A 14,442-nucleotide genomic window follows, 5' to 3' on the forward strand; every position below is an offset into this window, starting at 1 on the left:
TGGATGGATGTTTGTCTATTCAGAAAGCAGCGGAAATTCGTGCTCGTTGTTTCAGCCGGCTCCAGACATGCGGCATTCGGCAAGCAGTGAACATTCGTGCTCGTTGTTTTCCCGGTCGGTGTGGGGCTTTTTAACACATCAAAGTGGACGAATGTTCATGGAAATGTACATACCATATGTTAATATAGAACTATAATCTAGAGATACTAGCTCTCCGAAACAGATGGTTGAAATTGGTAACTAAATTAATACCCAGTCCAATTTTGTAAGTTTGGCATTAAGTTGAAGAAGGTTTCTAAACAGATTTGAGTTCTGTCACTTAATGTTAGTACCAAATTGAAGAAATTATCTATATTATAATAAAGAAAAAACTGGCTTATACACGTACGGGATAGGAAAATTATGTTTCATGCACCATCACGCCTAAACTACTGGACTGAAATTAACTTGAAATTTTGCATATAATTAACCGAAGATGGTTTTAGGCCTACTTCAAGCTCTTCAAGATTCTACTTGCTCAAGTTTTTAATTAGTCAACTTTTAAAATAGACCCTTGCTGAGCACGGTTTACCTGCTAGTTAATGAATAATTCAAATCTTGATGAAAACTAGATAATAACCAGTCCCGTCCAGGTTATTGAATTATTTAAATGTTTTAAAAATGTCTACAAATATTTTTTTTAATCAATTGAAGTTAAAATTCTAGGGCTTTTCATATATATATATATATATATATATATATATATATATATATATATATATATATATTATATATATATATATATATATATATATATATATATAGCGAAATGGCACTCACTCGCAGAACTAAAAATCTACCGGACCATAAACGTTCCAATTTGGTAGGTATGTTCAGTTGGCTAAGAAATCTTTTAGCAATATTCCAACTCTAAGGGTGGTTTTTAAGGGTTTAAAGTTCGTCTTTTAGCATATATATTCTTATTCTCTCAATTATAATTGAAAAATGTCCATACCATATGTTAATATAGAACTATATAGAGAGTACCTCTTCGAAACAGTTGTTAACTAAATTAATAATTTTGTCAGGTTGGCATTAGGTTGAGTTGACTTTGTTAGGTTGGCACCAAGTTGAAGATTGAAATGCATTTATCGCGGAGAAATTGATTGGGCACTGCTACTATAATCAGAGCTATTCCTGGGAATATTATATTACTAGCCGTCATGCTCGATTCGCTCTCCATATCCGTTTAGCCAGACGTTTAGTCTGGACCCCCGACTGGATGGTCCTAACATGTGATAAAAATGCTCAAATGAAAAATGCAGGCGAGCGAAGCGAGCCTGCTGATCTCATTCTTGGACGATCCAGTCGGGGGTCAAGGGGGCGGAGTCCCCTGGCTAGACGGATATGGCGAGCGAAGCGAGCCTGACGGCTAGTATTCTATACAGTTATTAACCCGGGTACATAGGGTTAGTTTGGTTTTTTTATAAAAGCAGGATAAGCAAGAAGAGCATCTTCAATATCGAGATCCATGTTTATTTATTTATTTGATTAGCACAAACAATACAATGATCGAAAAAGAAAAAAACAGGCTATTGCCTAAAACTTTTCCAATTTCCTAATTTTAGTTTCAAATTGTCCAAATATTATACATAGGTTATGTCCATTTCAATTTCTACACAAAATCACAATCTGAGAATATAGATTAGAATAAAACAAACGATTTTAAATGTGGATAGATTGATAGTAAAACTTTCGTAAAAACATGAAACAAACTTTAAATTCACAAAATAAAGAATGAAATCACTGAAATTTTGAGCTCAATATATATCACGTTCACCTTACCTACATAACAGCTGTTTCATGTTGACAGTAGATGACATTCAAGTTTCAAGTTTTTATTGGGCCAGTTGAATATAGAAGTTACATATAGCCAAGTCACAATTCACATTAAAGAAACATTCAATAAATTGCACAGATACAATACGTACAATAGACAATAATAAATAAAGCAGATCAGTTGAAGCAAATTTATAATTAGATCAGATAATTTAGTCTCCTGTACTTGGGTATCAATAGACAAAAAAAGCATTATATTAAATTGACTAGGGTGTTGTGATCAGCAGTAATGAATTCCTCTACTGAGTAAAATTGATTCACAATCAACCAGGATCTAAGTACTTGGAGAAAACGTTTATTTTGCAAGGATCTAACTTGAGTTGGTAGCAAGTTATGGAATTTGTAGCCTATCACAGGGTAGCTCGACTTGGACTTTTCAAGTCTGCATCTTGGTATATATATACTCTCACGGTTTCTTGTGAAGTGACTGTGAATGTCATTGCTCTTTGGTAGCCTATCCTGCATCTGATGTATATCCTTCAAACATTGATAGATGAACTCATTAATGACGGATAGAATGCCATTTTTAGAGAGAAGGGGCTTACAGTGATCGAGATAGCCCGCCCCAGAAATCACCCGGACCGCTCTCTTCTAAATTAACAGCACTTTAGAAGTGCTAGATGCATGACCCCACAATTTCAAACCATAACTCATCCTCGAATGAAAAAAAAGCAAAATAGGCCTGTCTGACCACCGAAATTGGCAGTTCAGACATCAGCCTTCTCAGTAGATAGACAATGCTGCTGAGACTGGAGCACACCATGTCTATATGAGGTTCCCAGAGTAACTTGGCATCAAGAGTGAACCCCAATAATCGGACCGGCTGCAAATACTGACATCTGATATAGAGAACAATATACTTTGGGTTTTTGCCTCATTCAGAGACAATCTGTTTAGTGAGAACCAATCACGAGCTTTATCATACAGCTCCATCACATCTGCTTTAGCCTGGGTGACACTCTTATTTGCAGAGAACAAGGAAGTGTCATCCGCATAGAACAGCACATTTCCCTCTAGATAGTAGTGCAAATCATTTGTTGCTACAAGAAAGAGTAATGGGCCCAACAATGAGCCCTGTGGCACACCCCGTTTTACCAGAAGAGGAATTGAGCACTGATCATTCCAATGTACAATCTGTTTTCTCTCAGAAAGGTAAGACTCAAACACCCGAATTGCGCATTCCTGTAAGCCATAATGCTCCAATTTCTTTAAAAGAACTGTATGAGGAATACAGTCAAATGCTCGTGAGATATCACATAGCATTGAAAAAGTTGATTTCCGCTCCTCAAAAGAATTGATAATCGATTCTAACAGTGATTCCACAGCCATGACAGTAGATTTTCCCTTCCTGAAACCAAACTGAGAAGGAGCCAGGAGGTCATGCTCCTCAAGGTACTTATACAGTTGTGCAAATATGATATAATATCCTCAAATATCTTAGCAAAAACAGGAATTATAGAAATTGGTCTGAAACTTGAGGTGTCACACAATATGGACCCTTCTTGTAGACTGGGACTGTTCTGGAGATTTTGAGTTGTTCAGGGAAAGTACCGCTAGCTAAACAGTTGTTTATACACAATGCTAATATGGGTGCAATAATAACTATCATCTGCTTGAGCAAATTTGGGGTCATGCCATAAATATCCTTACAATTGGAACTCCTGAAACCTAAAACCGCTTCAATTACATCTTGAGCACATACAGGACTCCAGGTGAATTCATAAACTATGGCAGGCATGTGAGTAAACTGAATAGGTTCACCGTCATTTGGTATATCATTCACAATCTTCTCAACTGACTCAAGAAAATAATTGTTGAAGTCATCTGCTGTGGCAAATGAGTTGTTGGTCTCTTTTGATGATGGTCTTATTTTGTTTATAAGGGTCCAGGCAGCTTTTATTTTATTACTAGACTCCATAATGAGTTTTGCTTTTGCTTCCAATTTTGTTTCCCTAATTTTATCGCGATACCCATGTCTAAGATTCTTCAATACAATGTTCAGATTAGGGTTTGTTTTACACATGTCACTTACCAACAGAATAAGCTCTCTAAGTTCTTCAAGTTCTGGAGTGAACCAATCGCAACTTGGACGGGTTGGACCACCCCCCAGTCGACCAGCATCCCTCCCCGATGATGAGAAAACCCTTTTAGTCTCCACAGGAAACAAAGAATCAAAAAGTTCCTTAAAACTACAAAAGAAAAACGAAAACCCCTCCCTTGCTGACAACGTTGAAATCATATTAAACCAGGGCTCACTCAATTCGATCCTGTAGTGAAGCACAAAAAATCTGAAGACAATTCTCATTAAATGATCGATACTGGATAGTTTTGAGTGTTTTACCCGGTCTATAGCAAGCCAACCGAGCTCTCAGAAGGATATGTTTGTGGTCTGATATTTGATCCTTGCTAACATTCACAGTGAAACAATCCGGATCTAAGTTTGTTATAACTGAGCTGAGCATCCTCTTGTTGCCTCACTTACTGAACTTGTCAGCCCAAATCCCTGCAAAACATTCATAAACTCCCTGGCATCCCATGGTGAAATTGCATTGAAATTATGTTCAGTGCCAATCAACACATAATGACCCACAGACAATGCATAAGGCATACAAAGCTCCAAATTATCAAAAAACAGGTTTGCATCCCCTCTAGGAGAACAATACATCGATATCACTATGAGTGATAGCTCAACAATATAAAAACCTGCAAATTCCGCCGAAACTTCCACACAGTAAGTTGACAAGTCAATTGGTTTAATAGTAAAGTAATTTCTATTGTTAAAATATACAGCTACACCACCCCAAGGTGCCAGCCTATCAATATTCTGGTAGAATGGTAACTCTTGTTCAACCAACCAATGCTCTATGATACACAATATGTCAACATTCTGTGATTTACATAAGATTTCAAGTTCATTCAATTTGTTTCTTGAACACTGCACATTTATGGAGCATAAATTCAGTCGGAATTTTTTATTATTATTTCTAGACGACTCTAAATAATTAAGGCTTGACTCATTTACATGCATATCAAAACTTAGATCACTCTTAGGGGCGCCAGGTTGAATCCTAAAAAAGGCTGACTCGAATCAGACAATGATTGCTGACCTCCAGAAACATTCAGACAATCCCTTCCATCCTCAAGCAGTGTCCATACTTACATGATTCGCCAGATCGAACCCTAGAAATTCAGTTGACGAGTATTTGCTATTCCCAAAACGAGCAAGTGCTCGGCAAACCACACATGTGTGTAGATGTGTGCTCGTTAATTGGCAAATATCAAGACGAATAGTTCGCCGAACTCCGAACATTCGCTGCTTGCCGAATGACACATGTCTGGAGCCTATAATATTGTATGTTAATTTGTGTATTGAGGATGTAGGGATATGAAAAGAACAGTTGTTAGAGAAATTGAAAGGATGATTCAACACATACAAATTAACTAGTAGTTCTGTGAACAGTAGACCTCACGCAGTATTCTCATCCACAAGTACCTGATTAAAACTATAAACCTTATGGAAATACAGTAATAGACTGACTTCTCCACACATCTGTGTAATCACTTGTCAGCTGATTTATGATGAATCTATAGTCTGATTTTTACTCTAATATTGGTGTATGAAAGAGGCTCCTTTTTTCTTTTATATTATTTTTATAGTATCCTTGAAATGCAAAATTTCCAAAAAACTTGTATATACGTCTACGCGCATTTAAAAAAGGAACATACCTTACAAATTTCATGAAAATCTATTACCGCATTTCGCCGTAAATGCGCAACATATAAACATTTAAACATTCAAACATTTAAACATTAAGAGAAATGCCAAACCGTCGACTTGAATCTTAGACCTCACCTCGCTCGGTCAACTAGAGACTATCACTATAACTGAAACCTATTATTTCTTGAATTTTAATCGAGTTTCAATTGTTTGAAGAGCTCTTTACTCATAAACTTTACTCATTAAAGTTATATCTACAAGACGCTGATTTAGAAGGTTGCTGTTGTTTTTCCCCTTGGAGACAAAAGAAACGCTATTCCCTTATGCCTATTTAAAGTGTATTTTCCAGTATTAAGTAGTTGAGTGTCCTATTTTGAATTTTTGAGATCGTTATTGTTGGTGGTATCAATTTTATTGACATGTTTTAATGGAAAACGTTTTATTGCAGAATTTTTTTCACCCGAGGACGTGTGAGCCGTTACAGAGGAAGTGGAGGATTCCGCGGAAGCAGTATCAGGCGGGGGAGGGGAGGAGAAAATGGTTTCTCATCTCGGAGTGATAGAGGCTCTAAATGGAACTATGGAGGTCATTCTCATTGCATAATCTTTATTTTATATTTTTGGAATGTCTTTAAAGTAGTCCAATTTTTATAGAATCATTTTTTTCCAATATATTAATAGGCGTTCAAACTGTTATATTCATGACAATAACAATTTTGGGCGAATTCCTGTTGGTTCAACCCACATCTCTGTTATTAAATTCATTAATCCATCACTGTCATTATTTACTGTCAAATGAATGAATGAATATTGTAGAATCATCAATCTAATGCACCTCATCTTCATATCGTTAAAATAATGTCAGATTATAACTCTTATAACTACATTTTATTTCTGGTAACTTGAAAGTGTTGAACATTTTGCGGGCCAGCATGAGTGTCATAAAGCCTTTAACTCTTCAGCTGGTAGCTGCAAGCGCTAACTGATCGTGGGTTCGAATCCCGCCGGTAGGCATGGACGTTTGATCATCTCATAAATCACTCACGCACTTTCCATTACCCAAGAACAAGCTGAAATAATGCTCATGTGGGCATCACCCGCAAAAAAACACCACCTTGTTGATGTTAGTATTAACTTGAAGTCTAACAAGCCACCATAATATGTTGTACTCTTATGAATGATGTAATAATATTATTGGATGGTAAATATTATGTTGATGTGATGAGTTAGACCTATGACGTTCTATTAATTACGTTGCAACTGATCAAAATCTCATCTAATGACCAACCATGCATCTTGTTATCGGCAGATAATTATATCCTGTGAACTATTACGTTGTAGTAAAAATAAATTAATATTATCACTCTGTTATTTCAAATTGTTCCCTTTCAATTACTGGAATAGTAGATTAAATTCAAGTGATAAATGTTTCAATTCAAATAATTTTGTTGTGTTATTCAGGCTCATCTAGAGGAAATGACCGATTTGGCTCCAGCAGTCGTATGGATGACTCCGGCTATCATCGGTTTGGTGGCGGTGTGAGTAACTCAACTATGAATCTTGTCAAAACTGATATTGATATTCAACACTTTTGTATAAGCACTTTCTTCAATAATTAATTTATAACTTAATAATAATTTACAAGAATTTGCCCAATTCCGAACTAATGAACTCTTTTTGTCCTTTTAGGCGGTAAATAATAAACGAAAATTGTCCTCAGAAACGTCTCGTATACCTGTCAAGCCCATAAAACCACAGCTCCAAGTAAGATATCGCAATTTCCAATGCAATTTTTGAATCGGCACTTTCAAAACATTATATACTAGAATTAGCTCAACTTCTAGGGTTGATTTCGCCCAAACTTTAAACAAACTCTATATCGTCTCATATGCTCCGAGTCCCTTGGTTCACATGCCTCAAAAACAAGATTGTAATGAAGATACTATTGACATCATCAATTCACCTTATTGTCATTACTAGGTTTCTACGTTTGTTTCAGTAAATTAATAATGTAGTATAACGTTCATCAAACTATCAAATACTTTTGATTCGCATCATTCAATTTATGTAAAATTCAGTATTCTTCAGAATGAGTTTCAATTGAATTTTCGCAAGGATTTTTGAAGAATACTAGACAATAAACATTAGTCAACTTGTTCTGTTCGATGGCCGGTCTCAATTCAGAATTCTGATGATTATATAGGCTATTATATAAATTGTATTACTATAATAATATTACATACTGAACAAATCATTGTTCCAATATCAGGGCCTGTTATACACTTGGTAACCCATTCTTATTGTAGAGTACTCTTGGACATTTCTGAAATTATACAAGTTACACTCATATACAAGAAAATAACTTGCAAGGACTAAGTCTGATATTATTTATACCTATACATGCTCTATACTGCATGATGAATGATCCTAAATGTTAGAAGAATAGCAATTTGAGACAGAAATGATAGTCAGTTTGTGTTTGATCGCTCTCATGATCTATACAGATTGAATTACAAATAAAATTTGAATTACTACAAAATCTCATTCAAAAAGTTGAGGAAACTTTTTTAATTTTTTACCTAAGAGGGCGAATAATTTCCTTATTTTTTACCTAGAAGATGCAGCCCACACTCACACTCAACCTCAAATAGGTTGTATGGACACAAGTACCTACAATAAAAAGTAGAGATGAAAATAACAATATATAAATTAAAATATAAGTCATATTTTTACCACTTCTGAAATACTATTCTCGCATCCAATGCAACCTGTGTGAGATTGGCTACTTCTAAAATATGCTTATTTTATCAAACTTTTCTCATCTACCTTTATATATTCATGTGGATTGATGCTTTCTATTTGGGATTATAAGTCCTGATGATGTGCACCACGGTGAATATTATTGAGATTTTTATGAATGTGTGCATTATGTTGAAGTCGGATGGAAAATTGGCTGATTGGATTGGTGAGTTGAGTGTTGATGAAATTGCTATCTGATTCAGGCCTCGTCAATGCGTCGTTCTCAAGAAGATAGTTATCGGGGACGGAGCGAGTATCGCGGATACAGAGGAGGAAGCTTTGGAGGGGATAAGCGTGGAGCTGGTAGCTTGAGCAGTCGTCCGAGAAGTGACAGCTATCCGTTCAGGAAGACGGTTAGCTCCTCTTTTCGAGGCCGATTCACTAGCTCGATTCGGAGCATTGGCCGATCGAGAGGCGGCCGAATATCAAGAGGATTTCGCTCCGATCCCACCAGAATGACCCCTCGAAAACTGGCCGTAATAGGCGGACTCATCAACAGAACACAGGGAGACCTGCAAAGGCTGAAAATGAATTCGGCAATTAAGAGGTAATTCTGTGTAGAGATAGCAGCCACTGCAGTCAGCAACATAAAAAGCGTTACAACTTTGAAAATTCACTGAAAAGAAATATCCTGTATTGTCTTGATGAGACAAGTGCTGAGTTTTCCTGACTAAAAGTTGATGAGGACAATTATGAAACAAATATATTACTGAAGTGAAATTTCACTGAAATTCCCCATAGAGTAGCTTACGTTCTTAGTGAGACATGGTGAGTTTTCCTGAATAGAAACTGATGATGGTTCAAAAATAATGAACCGTTTGAACGGATTTGACACAACATATAAGAGCAGCTATGAGGTTACTCTTGTAAGAGAACTGTAATAGATGTGAGTAATATGATTCTGTAGCTAACTTCACTGGCCAATTGAAATACTTTACTGGAAAATATTGATAGAAAAGTTGAGAAATTTTATTTATCGTCCATTCAACTAATAACGATACTAAATTATATCGATGAAAAATTTCAAAATGTTGTTACAAAACTATATTCTATTCAACTGAAAACACTGAATAAGAAACTTGACAAGTGAATCATTTAATAGCACGTGTTGATTGGGAATGTTACAATGATGCAATTATTTTTACAATCGAAAACATACTCTTGATTATACTAGATTTAACACAGTTTTCTTGACAACATCGTTTTCTTGAAGTAAATTCGAACATCTATTGTAAATTAACTATTGATTTCTGTTACTGAAACAACATGATGAATAATTAAAAAGTGGAAAACAAATTGATATGAATAATTGAAAAATGAAAAGCAAGTATTGAATATATTATGAGATGAGAATGGGATTGCTTGAAGGACTGTTGTATTCTCCGGACGAATAAACAAGTGAGCAAATGCTTACTACAGTTCAACATATTATCCAGATAATAGTTTCCAAAGAATTATCCAGATACTATGTTTCAATCAACTGTACATCTTCCTGATTGCGTACATGTTGATGAATCGATTAGTAAATATACGGTGGAAATGTACGATTGGACAATCCTTTTCAAATTTTAATAGAAAAATGATTGCAGGATGGAAATGAGAGAATTAAAAATGTAGAAAGAAACTGGATGGATATATTTCCCAATGACAAACCTCAACCTCTAAGTAATGACTTTTTCAAAATATTGATGAATGATTTAATTTAATAGATCTGGTATTACCCACGCTCAGGTTTTTAAACCTAGTGGGATTGATTGTTCTTCGATTAGCAAGTGTTATTAGACGTTTCTTTTTTTGCTTTCTATTTCTTATCAGCAAACTATAGCATTATTTGAAGAATTGAAACACGGAAATTACGTTAATCCATGCTTCATAAAGTAATATTTCAGTTGCATTTGATTCTGTTGGCTACATTATTCAACAAGTAGTATGAATAAGTTCTAGGTGTTGAAGAGTAATATCCTGTTGAATATTTATTAGATCAGTATATAATTCTGAATTTTTACTCAACATGTTAACTTGATGTAGATTTGATTTTCATTTGAATAATAAATTTTCTAAACTTTTATAACTCATTATATTACTTGACCTGTTTAGTAAAAATATTAATAACTAACTCAAGTTAATATTAACTTTCAATATTAATGAAAAATATTGAAATTTTACTTCAACTTCTACTCATTTTTATTATTCAAAAAAATAATAAACTTGATAATTATTTAAATTTTTACTATTACAAAACTAATTTATTTTTTCATTTACACATGCACAAAATCAAAACAATGATAGGGTGAGAAACAACAGAATTAATCAAAACTATTTCTCTTTATAATAATAGTTTTTTAAGAACATTCACTTGGTATTTAAGAACATTCACTTGGTATTAAGAAATAATAGAGTTATTTGTTTTTTATTATTATTTTATCCAATTTACAATTCCCACAAATTCATATATAGTACAGCTAAAACCTGAGTTATATTACGGATGTATTAGGGTAAGTGAATATTTACCATCCAAAACATATCAGATTATTTCGTCAGTGACAATTTATACAATGTGGGCTTTCTAGCTCCAGAGTTACGCTTTATAATTAGACTTGAAAAAATTGAGATCAAACGTTTTGAAATAGCAATAAAATCAGTAGCTTAGTTTAATCTAGTAATTCTTCAAATTTTGAAACTTATGGATAGATTATGAAAAATTTGTACATCTATATCTACTATGGATTATATTTCTAATGTTATGAACTTGTATTTTTCAATAATTCAACAGATTCATAATAATATTAGAAGAAAAGTGAACATAGAAGACGATACTTTTTTAGAAAGTGTGTATAAAATTAGCATTTGTTATTTATCATAACTCTTTTCTCTCTCTACTTGTCGGCTTGATTTAATGGCAATTTGTTCGATTAGGATAAAAGATTTGGAGAAGCAGGTCAAATCCGAAGAAAACATCGACTGGGATACGATTGAGGATGATGTAAGTCTCATTTTCTCTAACTACTTTTAGAACTTATTTGAAAACTTTCTAATCATACATTTGATAATATTTCTCTGTTCATGACTTGAGTTTGTAAGCTGTATTTTATTTGGAAAACACAGTTTTTTTGTCATGTCCACATTTATCAGATTTTTACACAGGACTAATTTTTATTTGATTTTCTAATTAGATTTTTACAAATCTAATAAATGTGGACATGGCAAAAATAAAACTGTTTTTTAAATTATGGAGAAATTCCACAATATCTATTCCTATTCAACGTATTTTATTTATTCATGTTTTTTGATAATACTCGTTAATTTGTATGTTTTTGTTGTCGATAAAAAAGTTTATTCTCTTGCTCAGAAGTTCGATTCATGTTGTTCTGAACTTCTAGTGCGTCGACATGAATGAACTTTATATTCATTATGTTTGCTTAAAATTTCAAGTAAAAGTTGTAATGTAAAGCTGTAGTCGCCTAAAACTCTATTCCAGGATTTATAAAAAGAATAATAAAATTATTTATTTACAAATTAACATTTATATAAACGCTTTTGGCTTATGTTAGAACTTATGAACTTATGTTAGTATGAATTCAAACTAATTGTAAAAAATCACTTGAATTTCTATATTGAACAATATACTCTGTGATACTAGCATAATAATATTATACCGAAGACAGTTAATTCCTTTGATAGATTTTATTATCTCTAATGCTGATAACGTATATTCCAGGAGGAAGAAGTCGTCGAAGAAGAGGTTGAAACCGAGGTAGAAGAGTCAGCTGAGGAAGAGGCTGATGAACAAAGTCCCAAGAAGAAGAAGAAGAAGAAAGGCGAAGAAGTAGAAAAGAAGAAAACTGATGAGTTAGTCGAGGAAGGTGAAGAAGTAGAAGATTCGCCTAAAAAGAAAGTCGTCAAGAAGGTGGTAAAGAAAGTAGTGAAAAAGATTGCCAAAAAAGAAACTCCGACAAAGAAGAAGGATTCAAAAGAGGAAGGAGAGGGTGAAGAGGAAGAAGCTAATGAAGCTGACGAAGAAAAAATTGAGAAGGTAAGAGTATTATCATCATAAATTAATATCTTGGTACTTGAAGTATCATTTGTTCTCTATTAAATCATACCAAACAAGAAGATTATATTTGAAACCATATTGAGTTGTGAAATTAGTAGGACTAATTTCCTGTTACTTTTCCAGAAATAAAAATTACTTCTTTGATACCTGGTAAGAAATTGTAATTAAATTTCTACTCGCAAATTTCTACTTGTAAATAACTTGGAATAGATTGAATGGTTTCATGTTGAATATTGCCTAGACAATTCCTATTGTCATACAATAGCCTAACAAGGGCTATTTTTTTATTCCTTGGTAGTGATTCTTACTGTTTTATTTCAATTTTTTTCAAATATGAAACAAGCAAACTATTAGAAGACCACTTGATTAATTTGAATATTAGGTACTTGAAGAACCTTTTAAAGGTACTCACTGTTCTTTTCATCACATTAAATCTGTATTTATGAGAAACAAGTATATTTCATTCGGTTTTTAACGTTGCTAGTCCTGTCACAACATTGGTGACAATATTGGTGGATACAATTACTCTATATTGCTTGTATTTCAATAACCGTTTTTGAACAAAAATATTTTACAAATCTTCCTCTACAAATTTTGTTCTATAAAATTTCCCTCTAAAACGTATATTTTATTAGTTATAACCTTAAAAAGCCCCCCAAAATAACTTTTTCCAACTCTTTTTCACATTTCTTTTTCAATTATTACTTTTTTGTGTAGATAAATTTAAAATCTATGAAACTAAGATCGTTTCTTCAGCTTCATGTGCGTTTCTTCAGCTTCACTCAACAAATGTGTTCTCCAGCGCCCTCCAAAGAAAACCATGCATGATTTCTGGTGCGTTTTTCCATACGCATGAGGTAACAAGCTAGAACTATAAAATCGATTTTTCATGACTACTTCAAGATAGAGACTTGCAAATGGCCCCAATCTCTTCGATACAACAAGCCGAATAAGACTATTGATGATGGAAACAACAAAAATATTCGACATTTGCAAGTCTCTATCTTGAAGTACTTACTTACTGCGGTGGCCACTCGTACCCCAGTCGGTTCTTTGCCTCATCAACTAAGCCTCTAAAAAAGTTTCGGTCACCCGCGTCCTCCTCTTTTAGGTCCATCCTCCTCATATTTTTCCGGACCTGGTCCCACCATCTAGTTTTTGGCCTTCCAGCTGGTCTCCTTCCTATAGGATTATTCCTCAGTACATTGCATGCTATCTTGAAGTAGTCATTAAAAATCGATTTTATAGTTCTAACTTGTTACCTCATGCGTTTGAAAAAACGCACCAGAAATCATGAACAAATATTAAAATACAAGCGATGTAGCGGCCATCTTGTTTCGGAGGTGATTTTGCCTGTGATTGTAATTGAGACATCTTCCATGGCTGTTACCCAGAAATGACCACGAAATGACATTTGCGCCTGGACTATATTGTAGTTCTGATTTTTTAATATATTGTTTGTATACATAAGAGAAGTCCAGAAACAATTTTTTCATGCAAAATTTCCTTGTACTAGAAGCAGAGTGGTCCAAAAATCTCGTATTTTCTGTTTATTTTCCAGTTTTCAGCTGTTACCGCCAAATCCATTAAGTCGGACAGAAACATTAGCTCTCTCCTTTTTTTAGATTATGAAATTCTGAATAAAATGATATCCTTCGGAGTTCTCTATCTCCAGTGACTACTGAGTTACAATTATTCAAATATGAGTGAAGTTTTATGAAAAAATAAATTTTGATGAATTTCATTTTTTATCAACAATATCTTCCGATTGTTACAATTTAATTGTGTAATTCAAAATCTCTCGTGTACTTTTGTGCTCTACAATCTGAAACCAGGTAGAGAACTCTCTCATATAGATTTTCAAGTACTCCTGATAACAATGCTCCTTTTATTTTGAAAAACACATAATTTTCAGCTTCAACCGTCATAACCAACTTCATTGTCCTCAAATTCAGATTTCGCACAATTATATAAGTTCATAAGATCATTTTCTA

The 14,442-nt window shown here is 33.9% G+C and overlaps 1 protein-coding gene across 2 annotated transcripts in view; it reads left to right on the forward strand.

The window, feature by feature from the left end:
• Positions 1–14,442, forward strand: part of LOC111049202 (zinc finger protein on ecdysone puffs) — a 46,065-nt gene that overhangs the window by 10,823 nt on the left and 20,800 nt on the right. Inside the window, exons 3-7 of one of the 2 annotated variants that reach the window (XM_022335220.2) lie at positions 6,045–6,181; positions 7,057–7,133; positions 8,598–8,941; positions 11,311–11,377; positions 12,113–12,427. In XM_022335220.2, coding sequence (XP_022190912.1) covers positions 6,045–6,181; positions 7,057–7,133; positions 8,598–8,941; positions 11,311–11,377; positions 12,113–12,427 — 940 coding nt within the window. The remainder of the gene's footprint in view (positions 1–6,044; positions 6,182–7,056; positions 7,134–8,597; positions 8,942–11,310; positions 11,378–12,112; positions 12,428–14,442) is intronic. The other variant, XM_022335222.2, reaches the window with a different exon arrangement.

The sequence above is a fragment of the Nilaparvata lugens genome, chromosome 6 (assembly GCF_014356525.2).
Source record: "Nilaparvata lugens isolate BPH chromosome 6, ASM1435652v1, whole genome shotgun sequence".
In the NCBI taxonomy this organism is placed as follows: Eukaryota; Metazoa; Arthropoda; class Insecta; order Hemiptera; family Delphacidae; genus Nilaparvata; species Nilaparvata lugens.